This window comes from Alligator mississippiensis, chromosome 2 (assembly GCF_030867095.1).
Source record: "Alligator mississippiensis isolate rAllMis1 chromosome 2, rAllMis1, whole genome shotgun sequence".
NCBI lineage: Eukaryota > Metazoa > Chordata > Crocodylia > Alligatoridae > Alligator > Alligator mississippiensis.
Window position 1 is genome coordinate 168,893,254 of NC_081825.1, and position 26,418 is coordinate 168,919,671.

General features: G+C 43.9%; 1 protein-coding gene across 6 annotated transcripts in view; it reads left to right on the forward strand.

The window, feature by feature from the left end:
• WRN (WRN RecQ like helicase) overlaps positions 1 to 26,418 on the forward strand; it is a 164,281-nt gene that overhangs the window by 60,624 nt on the left and 77,239 nt on the right. For all 6 annotated transcript variants that reach the window (XM_014607369.3, XM_019493513.2, XM_019493512.2 and 3 more), the window contains 8 exons: positions 5,198 to 5,618; positions 8,300 to 8,380; positions 10,422 to 10,569; positions 12,804 to 12,879; positions 15,733 to 15,800; positions 16,018 to 16,126; positions 21,985 to 22,053; positions 24,712 to 24,794. In XM_014607369.3, coding sequence (XP_014462855.2) covers positions 5,198 to 5,618; positions 8,300 to 8,380; positions 10,422 to 10,569; positions 12,804 to 12,879; positions 15,733 to 15,800; positions 16,018 to 16,126; positions 21,985 to 22,053; positions 24,712 to 24,794 — 1,055 coding nt within the window. The remainder of the gene's footprint in view (positions 1 to 5,197; positions 5,619 to 8,299; positions 8,381 to 10,421; positions 10,570 to 12,803; positions 12,880 to 15,732; positions 15,801 to 16,017; positions 16,127 to 21,984; positions 22,054 to 24,711; positions 24,795 to 26,418) is intronic.

Consider the following 26,418-nt stretch of genomic DNA (forward strand, 5'->3'; position numbering starts at 1 on the left):
TCAGCAGGGTCTCCAAGCTCCCACTCTTTCTTTCAGCTTCTGCTTCCTGTTCCTGATCTAGGGGGTAGGGCAAGGCAAGGCAGGATGGGTTGCAGAGCTTTGGGAGCCTGTGCCTTCGTGCAGGCAGGCTCTGTACAGCATGCAGCTGCTCAGAAATGGGATATCAGTGTTACAAAGGTATAAATCTGTGCTTCTAAATATACATCTGTCTGTATGCCTGCCTTTGCTTAAGAAACCACAGTTTGAAGCAGGTTCACTTTTTCTACCTAGAGATAAAAGGGTGAAGAAGTTCCTTGTTTTTTGTTTTTGTTTTTTAAATTTTAAAGAATCCAACTTAACCAGAAATAGATAGATATCTGTCTTTACATATACCATAGGAGATTGGATCTTTAGATGTTAAATATTTCTCCCTTAACCCGAGTTAGTATCCACAGAAGAGTCTTAGATTCTTTTCTTTTGTTCCTTTCAGTATTTGATATTTCCTTTACATTTCATAGTCAATGTTAAGCTTTTGTTGGGGGGGGGGGTTATATATAACCTGCTTATTAATTCAACTCCTTTTTCACAGGAGTTCTCAGGAAGGTTTAATAAGAATGCTACAAGGTTATCTGATAGCTGGCATCCTGTTATTTCCCTTACCAAGTCCTCAACCATTTTCAAGAAGTTTAATTCTTGGACAGAATCCTCCCAACACTCCATGTTTTTTCCAACTCTTGGCTGTTCTTATTCCACAAACATGTCTAATTATAAGTGGGATGAGATACCATTGATATATTATTGGTATTATCAATTTTCACTTTTATAATTATAAATTTGGTATTATCAGTTATCCATTTTATTAAAATAACTTTCTTTTGCTGTCATGCAAAATGATGTGTGAGAACCCCTTCCCCTGCCCCACACCTGGTTTCTTGAGCTCTGGTTGAATTTGAGATGCTTCTAAAATACAGCAAATGTCTAAGCCAGTGGTTCTCAACCATTTTAGATTTGAGGCACTCCTCGACAAACTCAAGGCATGCCTCAGAAAATGTCAGCTCTTAGTTTTCAACTCAGTTTTTGACTACAGAAAAATAAGAGAACAGTTCTTTTGTTGCAAAGAATGCAGACCACAACAGGTCCAAATGTTTTTAGCGCTATTAATCCCTATTTGAAATCTCTGGGTTTATCTTGTGATAAGTGCTAACACTACATGGCATCTCATGGCCCCCTCAAAAGGATCTCAAGAGCCTATAGAGTTTTGTTGCACCCTGGTTGAGGATCACTGGTTTAAGCTCATGCCCCTGGCCCTATGGTTATTTTTAAAATTATTTTGTAAGCTGAAAAGGTATTTTCATAGGTGTAGGTTCTTTGAAAGTGGCAGATACAATTCTGAGAAAATGTTCTAAAGTTTTAAGAATGAAAAAAATCCCCAAAATCAAACTTCCTATTATCATAGTTCATAATATAGTAAATTTTTGGTTATCTCAACCTTGGTTATCCAAACTCTGGATTATCTGCCTAGCAACTTTATTTTAATAATAAACACAGTTGATTTGTTGTGGTTTTACATTATCTATCATGTGTTAGAATTAGTTGTTCCTTACAAGATGCTGTGGTTTTACTTTTTCAAACCATTTCAGTTATTTGAATGGCTTTTTAATGGATGTTTTCAAAATGTTCAGATAACCAAGGATGTACTTTATTGCAATGTGGGATGCATTTCAATTCAAATATTTCTTAGGAAGGCTGAAGTCCACATTTTTTGATTCCTCAGGAAAAAAGAATGAACTTGTGAACCAACTTAATGATTGTCTAGAGAAGAATCTTCAAAAATGGTTTTAAGCAGTTTTTAATACTATTTTCTTCTTATGATTCAAGTTGACTTTTATATTTTGATTATACTATAAAAGATCTCAGCTGGGAGATTCCAATAAAGTAGTTCTTTCCTTTGTGTGTCCTTGTTATAGAGTAGAAAAAGTCCAAGATCTCTTGAGCTCCTTAGAGCTATACTTTTAGTATTTTCATATTTAGGAACTCAAGGTAGTCCTGTTGAAGGTGATGGCATTGCCCCCATTGACTTCAACAAGGCTAGGGTTTCATCCTTCAGCCTTCTTCCAAGTTTTCATGTAGGTTTAAACTAAAAAAAGGGGGGAAAATCAATCTTGTCCTCTGATTTAGTTACCAATTTGATGTCCCTTTTTGTGTGGGCTGCAGAAACCAAAACTGTTTGTAACAGAAAACTCAGTTGAAAACCTATCCATAAACTGCTGCCTTTGCCCCATAATACAGGCTTTATAAGAACTGCATGCACCTACTGAGTTAGAAATAGGCATCATGGAGTTGCATGTTGAAAATCTAGGATGAGCTATGGTTCAGAAGAAAAAGCAGAGTGAATGTTTAAACTTCAGGTACCTAACTGAGGTGATAATTGGACAGCTTAGAAACATCTTTAGGTTCTCACTTATAACAAGTATAACTGAAGAGAATCCAATAATACTCTGGTAAAAGTTGCAATTTCCAATTAATAATAATGAAAAACTTCAAGTACTTTGTGGCAGTAGAACCAATTGTTTCCTGACTTGAATAGAACAGAATAGTCTTTATTCATGTTGTACAGCACTGAATGTAAATGAGCTATCAAATGGGAGAATTTAAACAGTAGAGAGTATGTTTCACAATATAGTTTCAACAGTAAATTTGAGGCTTGTGATTTTTTTAACTATTTAAAACTAAACTCTTTACTCTAAAAATGAGCCCTGTGGTCCCATTTTCTTCTTAGAGATAATATCTTGTAGTGTATCTAAGTTTCATTTGATTCTCCCCCATATTAATAATACCATATTTACGCAAATCCAAGATAACTCCTGAATTTAAGATGACCCTCCAATGTGGCTATATGTGGAAAATTTATACATTTGTTATAATTTTCCATGTATAGAATCTAATTATTGGAAGATTGTCTTACATTCATCCCCAGCACCACTGGAGTGGGGAGAGCAGTGGTAGGTGCGTAGGTGGTAGGGGAGGCAGTGCAGGGAGGGTTATGATATAGGGCAGGCAGTGGGGGAAGTGGTGGGGAGACAGGCAGCTTGTCCCCTGCTGCCTGTCATCCCCCCCGCTTACCCTTCCATTGTGCCTGCCCCCACAGCCTCTGCTCCCTGTCTACTACTCCACCACATCCTTGGCACTACTCTTCTCCCCATCTCACTCCCCGGCAGCCTCTTCCCCCTCTCCTGCTCTTGCTCAAGCTCTGGCATTGTAGTGATGATGCAGAGAAGAAGGAAAGGCGGGGTGAGACAGGGGAAGGGGTGCGGAAAATTGCGGCTGCAGGTTGGCGGGGGTTTAGCAGGGGTTCTAGAGGCTACAGGGAGCAGGCAACAGCTTCAGCTTTGGCTCTGTCCCAGGGTTGGGGCTGGAGCTGCCTACTCCCCCCTCCTCGTGCTTGATTCCAAGATGAGGGGGTTTCCTCCCATGTTAAATGGGGACGGGGAACTCAATCTTGGAATAGAGTAAATATGGTAATATTACACTTAATTTTCTTCACAGTTATTGATATATATATAGTGAAGTCCTTGTGTTTTCATATTACACAATTTTTTTTTAGCTTATGATAATGCAGTTCATAAGATTATATGTATATAACTGAGCTCTTGAATGTTTGACTTAATAGCTTTCTAAATTCACTGATCATATACAGTATCTGCTGGGTATTAGAATCTTGCTTAATAGTCTCAACTGCATATCAGTATTAAACCCCCAAAATTGAATGCCAAAACATTGTATGACAGACATTTTATGCTGCTTATTCATATCTCACTTAATAGAATCAGCTGCTTATAAGTATCACATTTTATATAATCTTTTTTGTTTTAATTGGAGTAGACTAGACGTGTCCCATGGGAGTGCGGGGGAGTCCCCGCTGTGCTCAGCAGTGGACCCGGAAGTGGACCAAAAGTATTTCCGGTCCACTTCCAGGTCCACTGCCGAATGCACGGGGGGTGGGGCTTGTTCCGGTGGGATGCTCCATCCGCCCCACCGTTGCAGCATTCACGAGCCATGCCTGGTACCTCAAGATATGTAGAAAAAACATATAAAGCTGTGTCTATGGCTGAATCGCTGATTCTCTGACTCAGAATCGAATCTTCAGATTCGGATTTGGACAAATCGAATCAGGACAGTGATCCAAATCAACTAATCAAATCACTGCCCCCCAAATTGGGCCGAATCTGAATCAAATATGGCCCACTTTGCACACCCCTAGCTGTTATACACGTGTATGTGGTCAGCTAATTTTCATTAGAGTTCTGTTCTTCTTCCCCAGTGGGGTCAATTTTTTTGGTAGGTGTGCCAGAAATTAAGCCCTGTGGATCTCCCCCCACTCTGATCCTTTTTGCTTGCCTGATGTGCTGTTGTGCTTTCTGCTCCCTCCCCTGTGCTCCCTGCCTGCTCTGCTTTTTGCTCCCTACTCTATCTGCCCTTGTGCTGCCTGTCCCTTCTGTGATCTGCCGTGTGCCCCATAAAGAAGCTGCCTATGCCACTTGTGGTGCTCATGTTACAGGTTGGCCACTGTGTTCTAGCCCAAACTAGTAAAGTAGGCGTCTTTATGCTGACTCCAACAGAAAATGGTAAGTTGAGATGGTAATTTTTTTCCTTCCTGGTTGCTTACTCAGAAACTGATAAATTAGCAACCACGTTGACTTGTATTGAAAATAAGTTTTAGAAATATTACCTCAAAAAGATGCTCATAAAATAAGCTAAAGGGCACTAAAAATAGATTTGTTGGATGAATTGTATTGTTATATGACCTATGATATTTTCTTCCATGTGACTTAAAGCTTGTGGCTACTTTACCAGTCTCTTTCAATGGTAAGAAAAGTACAACTACATAAATATGGTATTTGGCTCGCTTTGAGTAAATGTGATATTTTACTTAAACTATCTATGTTTAAGCAGTATCACAGCATGGTGAAAGCAGTTTCCTTCACTTATAGTCTTAGAAGTGAAAATGGATGTATATTGTTTTGCAGTTGAGGAAAAATAAGTTATGTTTCTGGAAAACTTATATAGCTGAAATGATAAATTGACACTTTGTAAGAGATTGATTGGGAGGGTTTTTATGTTAGACTTATCAGTGAAGTGCAAACCTTTTTAAAAATTCTGGTAAGACATGGTAAGATTTATTTAAAGCTTGATTTAAATTTCTTATTTTTTCCAATAGAACTGTGGAAATATTAACTTGTATATCAGAAAATATAAGTGCCTTAAGAAGCTTGTTGCTTCATGAATCAAATGATCAAGTGGAATTGGGAAGCAGTTGTGCTGTAGATTCAAGAAGACCTGGAATTCTGTCCACCATTCTTGAAGAAGAAATGGGTGTAACACCTGAATTTACTAGAAGACTGCAAGATAATTTAAACGACTCTGATCATTCTTTAATGTGCATCAAGGGGGAGCATCCTAGTGATAAAGAAACAGAAGGTACCAAGATAGACCATAAAGTTGGGACTGAAGAGGCAGAATCCAAGAAAAGCCTGGACAGAGACTGCTTAATGTCGCTGGACATTACTGAATATGAACTTCAAATGTTGGAGCAACAGGCTAATGAAGAAATGCTAAAAGAAGCTGTTTGTGTGACTGAGGTAATAGAGAGAAAGTAAATCAGTACAGATCATAAACATTGTTAATTTACTAAGATATTTTAAATAGCTGTCTGTGAGTGACAGTTAATATGAAATATTTAATTTCTGAACTTAAAGTTTTAGTTTTGGCAGCATCTAAAACCTGTCAATTTGAGCTGCTCTTTAGGTCTGCTGCCGGTTGGCTCTTATTACTTCACAATCTGGCCAACGCTAGATATTTTTAAAATATTTCCTGTATTGTTCACATTTAATGTGTGAATTTTAGGCCCCTGGTCCATAATCATTTCAGGCCCCTGCCACATGCTGTGCCAGTAAAGTTACTGGGATCCACATAGGATCTGATCCCTGACCCCTGCATGGCAGGAATCATGATTTTGGAATTAAGGATCAGTTCCTAATTGTGCCATTATTGCTTGCCGGTGCATCATCATGCTGGGGTTCCCCTGCACTGGCAGGTTGAACGAAGAGTGCCCAGGTCCAGCCGGCTGACAATCAGCTGATTGTCAGATGGCAGCTGGGACCATACTGGGGACTCAGACTGGCTCTGGTGTGATCTGGAGCTGGGCTGTTGATCAGCTGATTGTCAAAACCCCATGCCCCAGAGCTCTGGCCAAGTTGCTAGGTGCAGGAGATGAGAGGTTCCCAGCTGTGTCAGGGGAATGAAAGGACTTCTCTCGCTGGGGACTTTAAACCCTGCCAGGGGCCTCTGATCTCCTGCGCATGGCAGGCCAACCAGAACTGGGGTTTAAAGTCCCCAGCAGGAAAACCCAGGGAAGCTGCCCCAGCGGTGCCCTTTAATGCTCCCCATGCATCAAGACCCACAGTGTAAGGCACAGGCAGCTGGGGAGCTGGGAGCTCTCTGCTTCTCAGCTGCCCACGCCCCACACCAATAAAGTAATGTCTGCAACTGTGGAGCAGAACTCCCGGCTCAGCTGCTATTTCCACTGGTGCCCTGGGAACTTAAAAAAGCAGGCGTGCAGCTGAGGCTCCTGCCTATGTGCCCTCTTAAATCTCCAAGATACAGCGAGGCTGACATTTGCGAAGATGCTTCCTGATGTCAGGCTCATGGTACTGCTCCTTGTCTTCCTTCCCCCCTGTCATCTGCCTCTGGGGATTGGTTGGGGTGCCAGGTCCAGGACCTAATTCTGCCCTCAGCCTGATCCCATTGATCGGGTAGGGGGCAGCTGTGCCTGGGATCCTGGGGCTGCCCCATTCCAGATCTGTACAATTAGCTGAGCATGGTGATCTATCATGGGACAGGCCCAACATGCCAAATGTTCAAGGTATGATGCAAATGAACCACAAAGATGTTATACATTATAAATGCAATAGCTTTGTGGCTTGTGTGCTATATATCATACCACAAATTGACTTTACCATATAGCCAGGTTACTGTTTATGGCGTGCTTAGCACCTTCATCTCTTAAATATAACATTTTATATATAATTCTGCACTCCAGCAGCTCTGCACAGTTCTTACTATAGCCATCAACTGGTGTGCCTGTGTATTAGAAGACAGAATTTAATCTTCTCCTCAACACCTCATTTTGGAGGTATAGTCCCCTTCCACATAAGTCCCAGTGCTCCAGAGTCAGCATTGGCTCCTAGTTACTGGGAGCCAGTAACTTTAGCACTGGCTCCCAGTAATTTTCCTGGCACAATTCAAGGTGCTGGTTTTGACTAAATGGCCTGGGCACTATGCAACTAAGGCACCACCTTATCCTTTATGTCTTACTGTGACTGCTAAAGTCAGCCAAGAGCAGCTTCATAGAAGTACCATCCATGCTCAGCGTTTGCTTGGAAGTACATGGGAGGTCGTTCCTCATAGTCACCACTCGACTCTGGAACTTACTATCTCTTGAAGTCTGCCAGAGAGCCTGAGCATGGGCATCTTTTGGAAGTTCTGTAAAACCTTCCTATTTGAACAGGTGTTTAGCAGGCAGTGCTGGGCTGGGATATTGTTTAGAGGGGTTTTTTTTTTCTTTATAGGTTATTTTCATTTTCTGTTGTCTTTTATTTTGCTGCTTCTGTTTTGTTTTCTTGTTTGTTTTAGATGCTTTTTGCTGCCTTCTGTAAGCCACCTTGGGCCTCTGTCAGGAAAAGCAGTATATAAATCAAATAAATAAATATAAATAAACTAGTGAATGATGGTGGGGGGAGGGCCAGGGGAAGACAGAGTGCAGCCACCCACCACCCCATGCCACTGCTGCCTCCCAGGAGCTGGGGGGAGGTGGCGAAGCTTGCCCCTCTGTCCCCCTCCAACAGCACCCCGCATTGCCGTTCCCCCACCCCCAGCCCTGCTCCTTGGAGGCGGGCGGGTGGCAAGGCTAGCGGTGCTGGACTCGCTCCCCTACTCCATCCCTCCGTCTCTGCCATCATGTCGGTGCTCTGCACTCTGATTGGTTGTTTCACTAACCAATCAGAGTGCTCGAAAAGCATTATGGACAGAGAGACAGACTGACGGACTAAGCCCTTTATTCTATAAGAATTAGTTGTCCTACAGAGGAGTTGAATTAATTTTGTAACTTCTCCTGTGGAAGCTTTGGACTAATATTTTTCTATGTTTTATTATGGGTAAGCTTCAACAACAAAATGAAGTGTTTGTAATACTTGTTTGTTACAGCAGTGTGATGATGGTTGGCCTTCAGTAAGTTGAAACTAATCTTGAAACATTTTTTCAGAACCCTTATTCCAGAAAAGAGGAAAATAACCTTGCCTGTGTCATTGAAAGTGATGAAGAACTAGAAATGGAAATGATTAAAGTAAGTGCCCAAACTTCCTTGTTTATACCACTCTCTGTGAGGAAACTTGATCATTTGGAGTCAAGAGTAAAGGGATGAAATTACTATAGTGTGTTTTACAGTGCATTTTGATTTTTGTCCAAGTTGGGTGAATTTGCTGACGTTCTGGAGGGTAGGGTTAGGATTCAGAGTGACCTTGATAAATTGGAGAAATAGTCTGAAATCAATTGAATGAAATTCAGTATGGACAAATCCAGACTGGATAATGACTGATTGGCTAGGCTGCAGTACCTCAGAAAAGGACTTCTACCCTGGCACCTATCCCCACAGCCTCTGCTCCCTGCAGCCTCTGCCCCCATTCCCCACAGCCTGTGCCACTTTCCCCATCCCCTGCTCTCCACAGTCTCTGCCTTCTTCCCCCTTTTCCTCCCCTGCTGCTTATTGTCAGATGTGGCTCTGACTTCATTCCCTTCTGGGTCATGGAGCACATGGAAGTGTGGATCCTGCCCAGCCATGCAGCAGTGTCCAAGGACTAGAGGTGCACTGCTGCTGACTGCAGGCAGGGGATGGAGTTTCCGTGTGTTCAGTGCTACTTGAGGGAATCCATCCAGAGCTGGAGCCAGAGCCATGCTTGACAGTAAGTAGGAGGAGAGGGGGCAGAGGCTGCAGAATGTAGGGGGTGGGGGTGATGGGGATGGGACAGCGGTGCTGTTGCTCTGACTCTGGCCCCTACCTTGTACTCTGTTCGAAGACAAGGGACTTTTGTCTCCCATGTTAAATGGGGAAAAACTAATCTTGGATTTGAGTAAATAGGGTATTTCCACTGTTTTCAGTGAAACCACTGACATGTTTAACTTGAAATGTATACTCACATGCTGTGGTGGATCAGGGCCAAATTAAGAGAGAGTATGATTTTTAAACCATAGAAAAGTAGGGCTGGAAGGGAACTTGGGAGATCATGTAGTACAACATCCCTCTTGCTCAAGGCAGGATCAGGCCTGCTTAAACCATCCCATTCAAATGTCTGTCTAACTTGACATTAAAAACTTCCAAGAATGGAGATTTCCCCAGTTTATCTGGGTAGCCTATTCCACTGCTTAACCACTCTTTATGAGAACGGTCTTTCTCATATCTAATCTAAATATAATCTGCTGCAGTTTGAGACCATTGCTCCTAGTCCTGTCCCCTGTGGTCACAGGGAATAGTCTGTCTCCATCCTCCATATAACCATTCTTCATGCATTTGAAGACTGTTATCAAATCCCCTCATGCACATTTCCTTGTCCAAACTAAATAGTGTTACTTCTTTCAGGCATTCCTCCCAAGTCATGTTTCTAGACCTCTAAATTAGTGAGAACTGTAACACATTTGAGAGCTATTGCAGCAGATGTCCTAATGCGAGCCCTCAAACTGGTCACCAGACATACAAAAAAGTATGTGTGTGTATATTGATACAGATCTTTTATTTATTTATTTATTTGCAATAATGTTACTGTGTTTCTGGACTGTAGTTTTTTTGTTTTAAATGTACCTCTTTTTGGTACCTATAGATTTCCAATTTATCTGCACATTTTGCATATCAGAACAGGGAAAAGTCTTGCTGGGTTCAGATAAGCCAGGATCTACTGGATGTTCTTTCTAACAATGTCAGTTTCTCTCATGCTGTATATTCTTTCTACCTCAGGCAGGTAGCTCTTAGCCATGTCATCAATAGTGTAGAACAGGGCTTGCCAAGCTGCGGTTGGTGGAGCCATTGGATATAGCCTGCAGACTGAGGGTTTCAGTGCCAGAGAGCTTTGTCTAAATCAGACCATGTCACAGCTGAGTGGTAGGGGGCTTCATCTGTGACATGGCTGAGTGGCAGGGAGAAGTGAGAGTAGTAGCATTTGAGTCCTAGTATTGGCCTGCCTCAGACCTGAGCCAGGTCATTCTGCCTTACCTCCACAACAGCTTTGCTGAGCACGGATTTAAAACATATATTCCCTTGTGTGGAATTGTCTTAAATAAAATTTCAGGTCTGTTCATATACTGTGAGTTAACTCCCCCTGCAATTAAATTTCCAGACTTTGGATGATGTCAGCAACTGTAAAGTGGATCTGACTAACTCAAACTCCACTGAAACTAAGAAAGATAGTGACACAAAATTGCATCTTGCTCCAGATGATGATGAAGATGAGGGCATTGAGGAGGAGGAGGAAGAAGAAAGCTGGGGTAAATACTGAATTACATTAAAACACGTGACTAAAAATGAAAAAAAAAAAAAGCAGTACAATGAAAAGTGTGGGTATAAGTGAAAATTGTAATCCATGTAGAGGTGCATTCAAATGTACCATCAAGCTCTGTATTTGATTTATTAAAGATAGGGTCTCTGTATAATTACACATTACATTTCTGCCTTAATTTAATTTGTTAATCGCAGCATAAATTACAAGAGTGCTACACCTACTTTTAAAGTGCAGTAACATGGTACACAAGCCATAAAAATGTTCCATACATACAGTTAGACAAGGTTCTTTGGGTACAAGGCTGTCTCTGGGGGCGCGATTTGGGGCAACTGCACTGGGCCCCGTGCTTTGGAGGGCCCCACAGAGCCAGGCAGAGCAGCGGCAGTGCAGAGCTGGGTGAAGCGGCGGCTCTGTGTCCAGCTGCTCACTACACCACCTCCCGCTGTCGATGCTGCGGTGGCAGCTTCTTCGGGTGTGGGATTGGGGTGGTACCCCATATGGGCTGATTTGTCCTGGGCCCCGCACCCTGCTTGGGTTGCCTCTGTTTGGGTAAATCTGATATTGTTTATTAGACCAACTAAATAGTTGGAAAAATTTTTTAGCAAGCTTTCGGGTTTAAAAACTCTGTCAGGCTAAGGAAGGATTTGCAGTTGGTGTGTGCTCTTCCTGGTTGGAATGAATAGTAAATAGGCCAGAAGCTGGTATGTATGCAGAAAAGCCAGTCAATGAAGATGTAAATTGAGGAGTCAGTGGGTGAGAGAGAGGCTGGGAGGGTGGGGCGGGGGAGGGGGATGAATGTAGCAGGTAAATAGTGGAGAGGTACCTGGGGAGAGGTACCTGGGGAGTCAGATGTCAGGCAAGTTATAATGCGTCATAAATCCAATGTCTATATTTAGTCCATGATTTTTTGTGTCCAGGGGCTGAAGTGAAGTTCATAGGCTCATCTGTGAAAAGTGTTTTGTAAATTCCCTTTGAGGATTAGACCAACTGCAGATGCTTCCTCAGCCTGCCAGAGGATTTTTAAACCCAAAAGCTCACTAAATTTTTTTTCCAAATATTAAGTTGGTCTAATAAAAGATATCAGATTTACCCAAAGAACCTTTTCTGCCTATGTTCTTAGACTAACAAGTCTACAACCTACACCCCTGTATACATACAGTTAAACATTTTATGGCTGATTTCTGTAGTGCCTTAAATTGAACAAGTGGCATGCCTAAGGCTGCCTCAGGTCTGCTGCCAACAATCATCTGATTGCCGGTCCTGGCCCCAGTATCACAATGGGGTTTTGAATTGGCCTTGGTGCAGTCCTGGGGCCAGGGCTGACAGCAAATTGTTGGCCCTGACCCCAGGACCACACTGGATCACAATGGGCTGTGGGCATCTGGCTTTTAGCTTGTCAGTTCAGAGGGAGCCTGGAATTGTGGTCCCAAGCTCCCGCAGCACTGGCAAGTAGAAAGGGTGTGATTGGGATCTGATCCCTGGAATCGCATCTTAAGTTGTAACCCAGCTACACAATCAATCAATCAATCAATAAATGATATGATAAAACAAGGAATAAGCCACAAAATTGTTCCACAAAAAGTGTTACAACTTTGTGGCTTGTTCTTATCATGCCATTAATTGAACATGTGGCCAGATGTACTTGTATATCTGTGACAATATGTCCCAGGCAAATGGGGACAGTACTGGCTTCCGTAGTCCGGTCCAAGCCAGTTGGTCAAAAGTCCCAGAGCAGGGTCTGGCCAGGGATCCAGAGCAACATAATGCGCCAGGCAGGCAGTGCTTTTCGTGTGTGGGAACAAGGTGGGTGGACTGGAGCAGGTGCCACCCCATCCACATATGGCATGTTCTTGTTCCTGCACAGGAGCAGTAGTGCTTGTTCAGCCATCTGCCTGGTGCAGTATGTTGCTCCATATCTCCACTGAGTTCCACTCTGGGACTTTTTTGACCAACCAGCCAGGACCAAACTATGGAAGCTGAGACTGTCCAAGCTTGCCTGAGACATATGGCCACCCTATCCATAACTACATCAACTGGGGATCAAGGAGAGCAATTCACACTTTAACTCCTGGGAGTGTTTGAAGATATGCTGGGTTTTATTAGAATTGTGTAGATTCAGGACCCTTAAAATCACTAGCAGCAAACTGCCTGTTATATTTCGGGCCAGGACTGAACACCTTAGAGCTAAATATACATGCTTTTTTTTTTTTTTTGTCTAAGATCCCTTGTTGCCCAGCCCTAGTGAAAAAGAAGAAATCTGTTTAAAAACATATTTTGGTCATTCTGCTTTTAAACCGTGAGTATGTTTTTCAGTTAACCGTCACATATCTGGTTTCTTTTTTAGAAAGATTTTGCATTGTTAGGTGTTTTAAACACCATCACCAGCCCTGGCATTGTTCAAAAAGGTGTAGTTTCTGCATTGAGGATCTGTCAGAGTATATGTACAGGGAACTTTACTGTGTGATCAGCAATATGTTTAACAGGTTTTGTTTTTAGTAGGTGCAGGTAATTACACCTTTGTGAAGTTAACTGTAAATTTTTAGATTATTTAATAAGAAGCTTAAGCTAGAAAGACCTCTCTTTGGGCACCATAAAATTGTAAACACAAATATTTTATCTTAATGAGAAAGGCAGACTACAGTAGCCCTCCAGGGCAAGTCTACACAAAATGTTTAATGCAGAGTAGTCTAATTAGCTCCACAGTAAGCGTCTCACATCTACACATAGATATTAGATGTTAGATTCATAGATGTTAGGGTCGGAAGGGACTTCAATAGATCATCGAGTCTGACCCCCAGTCATCGAGTCTGACCCCCACATCTATCAAGCTGTGGGAAACTAATTAACTCTGCAGTAGAGTAGTACTTGTAAATACAAATACTATCCTGCTGTGGAGTTATTTATTCCATAGCACTGGACGTGTAGACACTGACATGGCTGGCTGGGGCATGAAAATGCTTCAATGTGGTGGCTGCCTGCTGGCTAGCCCCATATGGGGGCACCCTTGTGCCCCAGTCAGCCCTTTCATAGCACATTGAGCCATGTCAGAGAAGCCCCGGGCTGGAAGGCTGACCCCCCCCCCCCCCCCCCCCCCGGGTCTCCTGCCAGCCAGGGTTGCTCCAACTGGGTTCAACATGCTGTGGTCCCAGGAGCATGTGTAAACACGCCGTCCAGGAGCAATAAACTCCAGCATGATAAGCACCAGAGTTCATTGCTTCGCCTTAATAGCATGTGTAGATGCATCCAAGCAGTCGTAAATATACTTGTAGTGGGAGGACAATCAGATATACAAGCACAACACTGCTGTATAGGGAATAGATTTTAATGGGTCAGAACCAACATGCAGCATTGGTTTAACTATATAGTCAGGAGAGAAGTTTGATAGGCTTTCTGGCACAAAGTACACGTCTCCAGAAGTTGCGAAAGCAAAGCATACTTCTATACAATTGATTCACTATATATCAGGCCTCATTTATGTGTTACAGGTATCGTGCAAGTAACTAGTTAATTGAGCAGGTGCCTTGAGACCAGCTACATATGCAAAGTACTTATCATACTATAAAAAGCTCCAACCATCTATAAAGTTAGACCTTGAAAATGTGTACTAACTTTATAGCTGGTTGCTATTGTGCTTTAATTTGCATCTAGGACTGGGCTCCCTCTGCACTGACAATAAGGCACATTTGGATCTAATGCGCAATCCCACAATCACGCTTACTGCTATACACAGGAGGAGGCATGATTGTGCAGATCACTCATTAATTCCCATTGTGCATTTACCTGCACATGTAGTGGGGGCCTCAGTGTTGCTAAGATCATTATATGTTCTTGTTTAGAAAATGAGGAGAATAAAATAATTATTAAAATGTTGCCCAAGGTATGTTTGCAGCTCAAATTTTATTAAAAAGATATATAAATTTTTGGGGGGGAAATCCATTTTGGCAAATTTTTGAGATGCAATAAAGAGAAAAAAAATGTTAACCTTTTCTTTTACCCAACTATATTTGGTGGTATTTTAGATCGAGTTGCAGTATTTACTGTGATCAAGTTGACTATTTTTTAAATATTATTTGCAGATCAGTTTTAATCCTGTGCTGGGTACCCATTGTGTTTTGTAGTCTTCCACTAAAAGCAGGAAAATCCTGCTTAGCTTGCTGTAAGGATTTCTGTATGACTTCAAAGGTGCTGTTTATGTTAGCAAGGCAAGCAGGGTTTGACTGCATGTAGCATGTAGGAATCAAGAGCCCACATAAACTACGTGAAATACGTAGACGAATGCAGGGTGCTGCACCTTGGTAGAAGGAATCCACGGCATACATACGGGCTGGGGAGTTCCCTTCTTGAAAGCACAGAGGCAGAAAGGGATCTTGGAGTCATTATTGACTCCAAGATGAACACGAGCTGCCAACGCCAGACCGCAGCCAGCAAGGCCAGCCATACCTTGTCATGCATCCAAAAGTGCATCTCAAGCTGGTCTGGAGAGGTGGTACTCTCCCTCTGTGCGACTTTGGTCAGACTGCAGTTGGTGTACTGTGTCCAGTACTGGGCACTGCACTTCAAAAGGGATGTGGCCAGCCTGGAGAGGGTTCAGAGGAGGGCCATCCGCTTGGTGAGAGGGCAGCAGGACAGGCCGTACCAGGAGAGGCTGAGGGACCTTAACCTGTTCAGCCTCAGCAAGAGGAGGCTGAGGGGGGACCTGGTGGCTGCCTACAAACTCATCAGGGGAGATCAACAGCAAATGGGTAGAGCCCTTTTCTCCCCAGCATTACCTGGGGTGACAAGGAACAATGGTCATAAGCTGATGGAGAATAGGTTTAGGTTAGAGATCAGAAGGCAATATTTTACAGTTAGGGTGGCCAAAATCTGGAACCAACTTCCCAGGGAAGTGGTCCTTGCCCCTACCTTGGGCAAATTCAAGAGGAGGTTGGATGATCACCTGTCTGGGGTCTTGTGAACCCAGCATTCATTCCTGCCTGTGGCAGGGGGTCAGGCTAGATGATCTGTTCAGGTCCCTCCTAACCCTAGCTACTATGAAACTATTTTTTTAGTGTTTTTATTGAACTGCCTCTATTTTACTTAAGTTCTAATGTTATATGCATGCCTGATACAATACTTTGTAGGCAAATAAAAATATATTTTTGATTTCAAGGGTCCAGTGGAAAGTAATCTATTCTGTTTTAGAAGGTAGAAGAGATAATCTTGTTGTCATGGCAACTGGTAAGTTATGTTTAGTATGTGCCTTTATAGTAAGGGAACAAATGTAAGCTGTTTTTAGGACTGTTTTGTAGTAAATTTAATCTAGATAAATCCGTACAAGATCATTTTTAATGCTAGAAGTACAATACAGGGGAGAGTAAGTTAAGAAGCAGGGCTTTGAGGAGGAATTAGAATTCTAGTCTTTTTAATACACCCTTATTTATATGTTATCTGTAAGGATATGGGAAGAGCCTGTGTTTCCAGTTTCCACCTGTTTACATGAGACGTACAGGAATAGTCATCTCTCCTCTCATTTCTTTGATGGAGGACCAAGTACTGCAACTTGAGTAAGTAATGTAACAGTAGCTCATTACTTCTGTATCTCCAGTGGTAATCTACAGATGCTGCATTTGGTGTCTTTAAATGTTAAAGGGAAAGGGTTCAGCTTTATATGACAAGTACTTTATATGCGCAGTAAAATGCCTTATTTTTCAAGGAACTATAAATAGGCTGATGCTGTTACTGATAATGAAGTGCTCGGCTAAATCGCTGCCAGTAAAACTTGCAAATGACCAAAAGATTGGAGAAGTAGTAAGCAATAACAGACCATTTTATGCAGAACTGTCTGTACTGGTTGGTTAGATGTGCTCACTGATTTAAAAGTCAGAAATTTTGATTATCTTGTGTAACATGCTATATAACAGGGGTGGGGAAAATACGGCCCACAAGGCCATTCTAGCTGGCCCGCAGGGCCCCTAAAAAATTTAGAAAATTAATATTTATCTGCCCTTGGTTCATGTAAAAAATGACAGGAACCAGGGGCAGTAGGACCCATGGGAAGCCCGGTGGGCTCCCACAACAGCAGGGCCTACCTGGCCATGCCCCCCCCCGGCCGGAAGTCCCAGCAGGGCCTTCTGGCCTGGGACCATGTGGCTGCCCCGCGCCGGAACTGCAGGTAAGGGGGAAGTGTGGGGGGGAAGGGCAGGGGAGGACCCTGGGCAGGGAAGGAGCCTGGGGAAAAGCTGAGCATGGGGTGGAAAAGCGGCCCACGCTGCAGCTACTCACAACCCACGTGGGGCTGCCTGTGCCTGCTCCACACAGCCCTGCGTGGGCTGGGAGCGGCTGCAGCAGGGAGCGCTGGCCACAGGGCCGGCGAGGGGCTGCTTTTCCCTACCCCACACTCAGCTTTTCCCCAGGCTCCTTCCCGGCATAGAAGAAAGCGGCCCCTCACCTGCCCTGTGCCTGGCGCTGCACTGCAGCCGCTCGCAGCCTACATGGGGCTGCCTGTGCCTGCTCCAGACAGCCCTGCACAGGCTCTCAGAGGCTGCAGCAGGGGGTGTCAGCCACGGGGTGGGCAAGGGGCCACTTTTCCCCACGCCGCACTCAGCGCCACCTTGTAACCCAGCCCCACCACCAGCCTGGGCCCCGCACCGGCTCTGGCCTCACCCGTTGGGTTTGCATGTGGCAACAGCAGCTGTGGTCCCCCCTGCTTGCTGCGCCGGGCAGTGTTTGCCACTGCCGCCTATGGGCTGTCCAGCGCGCAAGCTCTGAGCGGGCAGCAGCAGCCAACACTGCCTGGTGCGGCAAGCCGGGGGGGCCATGGCTGCTGCCACTGACAGGCGAGCCCAGAGATGGCGTGGGGCCCAGGCTGGCAGCAGGGGCGGGTTACGAGCTGGTGCTGACCTCAGGGAAAAGCGGCCCCTTGCTCGCCCTGTGGCCAGCGCCCCGCGCTGTAGCCACTTGCAGCCCGTGTAGGGATGCCTGTGCCTGCTCCAGACAGCCCTGTGTGGGCTGTGAGCAGCTGCAGCAGGGAGTGCCGGCCATGGGGCGGGCAAGGGGCTGCTTTTCCCTGTTCTCAGCACCAGCTTCTTCCCTGCTGGCGAGCAGGGGGTCAGGGCTGTGCGTTGCCCCTGGCCTGTACTGGGGGGCACTGGGAGTGAGCAGGTGTGGGAGACAGCGGGAGCACGGGGCCCATACCGGTGTCCCGGGTCCAGTGCTGGTGGGGCCTAGAGCAGGGTGGCAGGAGCGTGGGGTCCCAGCCAGCAGGGGCTTTATGGAGCCGAGCCAGCTCCCCACTCTACCTGCCGGTGCAGCCCAGCCTGGCTCCACAGACCCCTGCCAGCCTGAGCCCTGCTTTGGGCCCCACCAATGCTGGCCCTGGGACATTGGTCCTGGGACATTGGTCCCAAGATGGTGACCAGGGAGCAGGACACCTGTCAAGGTGCGGGGCACCTGTCAAGGGGAGGGGCTACCCATGCAGCCCTCGACAGCCTGTGAAAACTGGGTAAGTGGCCCTCTGCCCAAAATAATTGCCCACCCCTGCTATATAACATAGGCCAGAGAATTTAACCTAGTTGTTTCTTGCCCAACTCCAGTAACCTCTGGTTGATAAAGCATATCTTTAACAAAGAATCCAACACTTCCTTAAGTTAGTTGTTCCAGTATTAATTATTTTCACTTCTAAAACTTCTCTCAGTAGAAGGGCTCTTGCTGTCCAAACAGATGCTTACAGACAATGATCAAATAAATGTCTTAAATATCTCTTAGATAAATTAAATAGATTGCCCATCTTAATTCATTCATTGCAATGTAGTTTCCCATATTTGAAATTATTTTTGTGGCTATTCTGAAATCTCTTCCAGAAATGAATTGATCTGCTTTATGTAACACAAGACAAATTCTTAAAAAAGGGAGCCAAGAGAACAGCTTTAGCCAATTCTTTTTAAACTCTTCAATGCAAGTTGCTCAAATAAGATGTTAAAATGTTTAATTTTTACTAGTTGCTTCTCAGCATCTAAGTAGCGTTAGAACAACTAGTATTTTGCAATTAATTTTTTGTTTGCTTGTGTTTTTTTTTTTTAAACAAAATAGGGGAGAAATATTTTGAACACTTCTTTCTTTTTCTGAATTCTTGGTGAATGTTTTATTATTCTCCAGTGATAGCACACCTGTGCTTTTGCTACTATTTCTTTTTCTCTATATATTTTAGAAATTGCTTCTTGTTGTAGTTACCTTTACTAACCAGAGACTTTTCATTAGAGGTGCACCAATATATTGGTGCCCTATTAGATTGGCACTGATAAAAGGAAAATTAACGTTATTGGCCATCAGTTTTTTTTTCCCCATTGTAGCCAATAACGTCACCGATAAATGCCACATACATGTGCACAGCCATAGCATGCACACAGCCAGGAATGCAGCCGGACAGTGTGAAAACAGTGTCCAGGTGGTAAATCTGTGCAGGGGGAAGGAGCGTTGGGGGTGGCAGATTGAGGCTGCCACGGTGAGGGAGGGAATGTGCCTACCGCAGCCCCAGCCCCTCCCAAACTAGGGCAATGAATGCGACCCTGAGGCCAGGAGCGGGACGGAGCCATGAGCGGCTTGTCCAAGGTGTGTCGGGAGGGAGGGTGACTCCCCATCACTGTGTGTACCCCCAGGGGAGGCATGGGGGGCATATGCCCACCTGCCCACCTCCCTCCCCCCAGATTTGTGTGTGGTGTGGGCGTGGGCTGCCCACTGTAGGCTCGTGGCCAGGGGCTGTGCTGGTCGGCCTGTTCCTGGTGGGGGGCTGGGCTGGGGCTGGGCTCAGCTGTGTGGGGCAAGTGGCGGCGCTGGGAGGGGTGGATACAGGGGGGTGCTACGGGGAATTTTGAGGTGGCCATAGCCCCCCAAGCTGCCCCAGAGCCGCCCCTGCTCAGGGCACTCGGCTCTGCTGCCTTTCCCTGCGTTGACCGTGTGCCCCCTGCCTGCTCCTCCCAAGGGAAAGGCAGCAGAGCTGAGTGTCCTAAGCAAGGGTGGCATTAGGGGAGATTTGGGGGGCTATGGCCACCCCAAAATTCCCCATAACCCGGCACCCCTCCCAGCAGAGCAGCTCCTGGCCCCAGACCCGCAGCAGGCAGCCTGCCTCCACCTCACGCACAAATCCAGGGGGCACACGCCCTCCATGCCTCCCCCAGGGTTGCACACAGCAGCAGGAAGTTGCCCCTGCTCCCCACTCCCACCACACCCCTGGATGAGCCACCTGCATGTCTGTCCCTCTCTCTGCCCCAGGTCCCATTCACTGCTCCTGCCCCTCCCTCACCATGGGGGCCTTGATCTTGCCCCCCCTCCCAATGTCCCTTCCCTCCCCCATGCCCTTTCTCATCCACAGACTTACCCGCTGCTTTCCACACTGTCTGGCTGCATTCCTGGTCACATGCATGTGAGCAGCTGCATGAATGCATGCATATGGAGCCCAGGGGCCCCAGCCAGAAGGCATGTTATATTTAACGGTGAACATTATAGGCTATACTGGCAAAACAAAATCTGATAGCCAATAATGTAAATTTTCCTTTTATTGGTGCTGATCTGACATGCACCAATATGTTGGTGCACCTCTACTTGTGACCCCATAGCAGCGGAATTTGACATGAATATTGGAGGCAGGTGTGGGATGTGGGAAAAATGACCAACTCCTTAGCACTCTCTGCTAGAGGGTGCAAACATAACCTGAAGTGTTTCACAGTGACACACTTCAAAGTTGTTCCAAATTTTTTTTTCCTCCTTAGGATTGTTTTTGAAGTAGAGCAGCCGTTTTTAAAACACTTAATTGGCCGAGTACATCTGCACCTGCATTTGGACTACTCTAAAGGTTTTTGGACTGCTTCAAATGTTACATTAGTCCATGTCTAACAATGCCTGAGCCAACAGTGTTTGGAAACTGAAACTAAACAAATTCAGTCTGGAGTTAAGACACAATTTTATTTTTAACCAATGGGGGCAGTTCACAACTAGAACCATTTACCAAGCATTGGATAGATTCTCCATCTCTTGAAGTGTTTTACAGGCTTGATGTAAAAGTTGCAGGGTGATATTTCATTGCCTTGATTAAGGAGGAGAAAAAATGAGATGGTCTGCACTTATGCAACTTGTTTTTGATAAGTTGTAAAACCCCACATAATTTTTTTAACCTAAATTAGTGACACCTATTGTTAATACGAATTATACTCGCTCAGTTTTTCCCCCTTGTGCATATCAGGTAAGTGAAATATCTTTCTAACTGGTGGCTTTGTAAAAAAAAAAATAGGTAATTTATCCAGAGCAATCAGTGTCACCGCCATTTTGAATAATCAGGGTTTTTTTGGGGTAATCAACACAGTAAGAAGTGCTAAAAACTATAATTATGGTACTGTACACCAAATATTAAAAAACAACAAGAACTAAATGTATAAATATATCGTACTGTGTAATGTTTTGAAATCTCAAAGTTCAAGTAAATAAATAACACCCAGTTGTCTCACTAACAAATAAAACCTAACTGTAGACTGACGGTTTTGCTAAAACAAAACTTCCTAGTTAAGTTACTTTCTGGATAATTGACTCCATACTGTATTTTACAACAAACTTCATATACTGACTTATGTGAAAAAATGCCTGGACTAAATGAGCTTGAAATCTAGCAAGAATTTAGGATGAATATCAGCCAGAAGATTTTAGGAATATTTAACCTGCTATTTATATTTTTAAGCTTCTGGATATCCCATTTATTCACCACCTGTGGTTTGTTAGCTATGGAAAGCAAAATAATTTAATTTCTGCAGCTTTGTAGCCCTGTTAATTTGGCTGTCAGTCTAGATGAGGTGCTATCAGAGAAAAATGTGAAGGGAAAATGGTGTGAAACACACGAATGATAAGATCAAGGCAATGTACATCCAGAAGTTCTAAAAGAGCTCAAGTGCAAAGTCGCTGAAATGGCAGTAAAATGACAGAATCTCTTAATAAAAGAAGCGTAGGGTGGCAAATTTTGTACCTATATTTTTCTTTTAAAATTTAGCAGTGTACAAAGGAGTAACAGGTTAATAAGTATTTTGTTTATAGCTAGTGGATTGATTAAGGCAATAATAGAGTAACAAACTACCTGGAAGATTATGATATGATAAGGTTTAACTATCAGTTTTTGTGAAGGAAAATCAAGTTTCACTAATATATTGACATTTTCAAAATGAGCTGATTTAATCTAGCAGGGTAAAGAACCAATTGAAGATTTTAGATATTGAAAAAGGCCATTGCTAAAGTTCTATGCAAGAAACTAATAGAGAAATTAAGTATTTATGGAGTAAAAGGTGAAATATTGTCATAAATTAGGAACTGACTGAGAGGTATTGCAAGAAAAAGAACACAGACTTCCTTGAATGAACCAAATCTTGCTTCTGCTTTCTTTTTACAGTATGTCAGGCATTCCAGCTTGTTTACTTGGAGCAGCTCAGTCAAAAAATGTTATAGGGAACATCAAAGCGTAAGTTTCATTACTTTTTTTTTTAGCACCTAAATCCTGAATACAGATACTGAAATTCTTTTAAATGCTTTTTAATAATTTTAATAAATTAACTGAAATCACTATATTTATTTTAATTGGGATAGCCTTCTTCCCTCCCCCACAAGCACGATCCTCCAGTACTAATGCCAGGGAAGTTTTTGAGAAGTGGCTCCCACTCCAAAATACTGACCAATTTGATTCTGGTCCAACCAGTTCCCTAGCCATCCATTCTGAGCTATCATGGGATGCCTGCATGCCATTCAAAAGACATTCTGTGTAAGAGGCAGGCAAGGTTCTTTGGGCAGATATTATGTCTTTTATTAGACCAATTGAGTAGTTGGAAAAAACGTTTTTTGCAAGGGCCTTTTTTCTACCTTGAATATTTACTATGGTAGAGTGTCCCTTACTCACCTTTGGCTTTTTTCCCTGCTCATTTCCCCCTTCCTCCCTTCCCTGCTCTTATCTTTTGTTTTCCTAATTTCCACCTATTTACATTCTCACTGACATCCTGTCACACTTTTAGCTTTTTTCATTCCTTGGAGTCTCAGAACAGCAGAGATTTCCTATGCTGGAAGAAGGGTGATTGCACCCAAAAGCTGGCAAAAAACTTTTTGCAAACTCCACAGTTGGTCTAATAAAAGTTATCACATCTACCCAAAGAACCTTGCCTACATATGTCCTTAGACCAACATGGCTACAACCAAAAACCCATTCTCTGCAAAAGGAACCCAAAGAGGGCTTGTGAGTCCTGTGATTCTCCCAGTACACTCTGAATGAATCATGTCACATGGCTCAGCCTGTTTGTGTTGGTCCAAATACCAGTGTTAGGATTGTCCCCCTAATGCTAACGCTTCAGTGGTTTTCTGTCTGTACCACAAAGTACCACCATTCTGAACACTTACTGCCGTCTTCTGCCTATGTAGAAATATTTTCCTTTCCCTCAGCTTTGGTGACATTTTTGTCAAATGATTTTTTTTTTCTCTCCTCTTCTGTGATTATACCTTCTCTAAAATCTCTGGGCTTTTTGAGTTGTCCATCATGCATGGGTTTTATACTGGCCTTTGACATGTACACCAGATACTTCTGTTCCATTGGGGCAACTGGTGACACTGGAGACCATTCTAGCTGGGGACCAGGAAGGAACAGGAGATCAAATTTTGGACAAATCCCTGGGGTTTTCCTCTCACCTAAGCACTAAATCTTCTTATCAGCTCTGCCATCCAGCACCTTCTCCCTCTGGCAACCCTTCTTATCTCCAGCACCATGTCATTCAAAGTTAGCATTCAGGGCTTGGACCCCTACCAAAATGCAGGGCTTGTCTCCACCCCATTCCCATAGGACAGAGCCTCATTCAGGGAAGTCCTCTTGATTATCTCAGGTATTGGTATCCCTGTGCAAAAATAATCTTCCCTGAAAAACCTTTTGGCCCTGTACTGCAGAGGTAATGCAGATTCTTATAAAGCACCAGGGCTAACTGTATCAGCCTTTCCTCTTCACTCCAAATAACCTAACCATGCATGAGCTACACGGAAGTGCATAGATCTCAATAGGTGAAATCTCTGGTGCTGGACAGGCCTTGCAGATGCCATAACATTTTACTGTTAATGTTGTTCAGATGTAGATTTATATCCCATCCTAACCAGAAAGCTTCAGGGTGGGTTACAATAAATGACAAACCATCCACAAATGAGAGACAACATTAGACTCCCCAAATGATACCCCGGAACTTGAAAACTCACTCCCGCTTTCCTGTCTATCGCCCATAAGAACAGACTCTCCAGCGAATCCCAGCAGTGCCTCCCAATTTTCCCAACCCCCATTCATGTCTGATTATAAAAAACCTGTTCTTGCTCCAAGTGCCCTACCTATCACACCCAGGAGAGATCCCTCTACCCTCCCCTAATGTCTCTTCCATACCCATACTTTCCTGTCCTACAGAGGAAAAACAGAGGTCCTAATTTCCCTTGCCAAACTTCCAGTCCCTTCTCTGAAGCTTGGAGATGCTACAACTTAATAGAAATATTGTAAGAATTTTTTCAATATGGTCAGAAACACACATTTACCATAACCTTGTTCTCAGGAAAGCTGAACTGTTTCAGACAGCTTTTTCCAAATAAAAACCCATAATTCCACCTCAGGCAGACACACAGCATAGTAGCCCTTTACTCTAATTATTAAAATTTGGCAAAATTATAACAAAAGGAGGTCTTAAATTAGAATGAGTTAGGCAAATTTAGATTTGTGGGTTACTACTAGTCCTTTCTTTGATTGCTTCTCCCCACCCCTCCTCTGTTTATCATTCTGTTTTCCCTTCCACTCTAGCTCAACTCCCAACCTTTTTGGGATCACTGGGTAAAATTTAAAGACCTGTGCTTTATAGAAAGTCAGGCTAGATGACTTTAATGGATTCTTCTCACTCTCAAATCTGTTTAAATTAATTTCTTCTTTCTTGTTTGTCATGAAGTTTTCTTAGTTTTCCCCTGCTGTGCTTCCTTGTCTCTATCCTCTTCCTCTGTTCTTTTCTTTCCTCATCCAAAACTTCTTTACATTGCTCCCCTCCCCACTCTTTTGCCCTCCTTAATGCTTGCATGCTTTTATCTCAGTTCGTGTAACAGTGTATATTCCCAATTTTTCTAGAGGTCACTATAGAGTTGTCTACATGACTCCAGAGTTTTGTTCAGGAAACTTATCGTTGATTCAGGAACTTGACCAAACTATTGGTAAGTTAACTTCAGGTTCATGGAATTACATTGTTTTTTATTCAAATAACTACTAGGGGTGTACAAAGCGGGCCCTATTCGATTTGGATTCAGTCCAAATCAGGGACAGTGATTCGATTAATTGATTTGGATCACTGTCCCTGATTGGATTTGGCCGAATCCAAATCTGAAGATTTGATGCAGACTTGGAGAATCAGCAATTCGGACATAGACACATCTTTAAAAGTACTTCTGGTCCACTTCTGAGTCCTCCAGGGAGCGTGTAGGCCCCCCCCCCCGCACCCTTCCAGCTCGGCGATCAGCCAAGGGGAGACTCTGGGTCCCCCCCCCCCCAAGACCCAGAAGGCACCAGTCGCTGAGTTGGGGGGTGTGCAGGGTGGCCCCGCTGCATGCTTCCTGGCAGACCTGGAAGTGGACCAGAAGTGCTTACTCAACCCAAAACTTACTCTGCAGCAAAAGTAGTGGTCCTCAAGCTGTGCTGGATATGCACGATTTTGTCTGCAAAGTAGGTGACAGACTAGTCAAAGTGGATTGAAACAGACTCAGTTTCTGGACAGAAACAAGTCAGGTTAACTAGACTGTGTACCACCCAGAACAGTTCCGCTGAATCACACTTTGCAGATACAGGCGGCAGTGGGGAAAAAAACACTTCTTAGCAGCTGCCACTGCCACATCATAGTCCTTTAAGAAAGATCTATAACACAACTGATCAGCTTCAGCATGGGTCAAGAGCTACTTGCGCACCAGCTGCCTACCCTCGCACTTAAGCTGTCTCAGTATCCCCATGTACCAAAGGGACCTCTGCTGCTATAGTAGTGGGAACAGGTGTCTATGACAAAGGTCAGTGTACTGTTCCATACATTAGCCAGGCCATCAACAAATTAGCTGTCATGATTGGTGAGAATGTCACTCAGTCCTGGAATTCTTCTGGTTCCATGAGTGTCCAGGGACAGACCAGCAAAGTGACTGACAACATACCAGAGCCTAATCAGAGATTGCCAGCTACCAAATATAAAATGCCACCTGCTTTTCCACACTACAGGAAACAGAAAAGTAGGTCTAGAAGCCCTGTAAACTATTTTTGTAACAAGAGCACACTGTTAGTTCATATTCAACTTACGATGCGCTATATAATCCCTGTATCCTATTCTGCAGTATTAAAGTTTAGCCAGTCATCCCTCAATCTGCTTGTGCATGCAATTACTCCACTGTAAGTGCAGGACTTTCATTTGTCCTTATTGAATTTCATTCAGTTAATTTTGGACCAATTCTTTAGTTTATCAGGGTCATTCTGAACCTAATCCTATCCTATCATCTAGGTTCCCTGCAACTCTACCCAGTTTGGCATCACCTGCAAATTTGCTAAAGTGTATACTCAATCCCATCTTCCAAAGCATTTCTGAAGATATTAAACAGTACTGGACTCAAGACAGATTGCTGCAGAACCCCATTCAAGTACTTCGTCACAACTAGCTGCTGAGCTTTTGGGCTGCTTGCAGACATGGAACACCCCCTGGCCACCTTCCCCCCCCCCCCCCCAATGGCACTTTAAATTTGGTGCGCTCCTGTGCTGAACCCAGCACATGCCCAAAAGAGGCATCTTGTTAGTTACAACCGGCTTTCC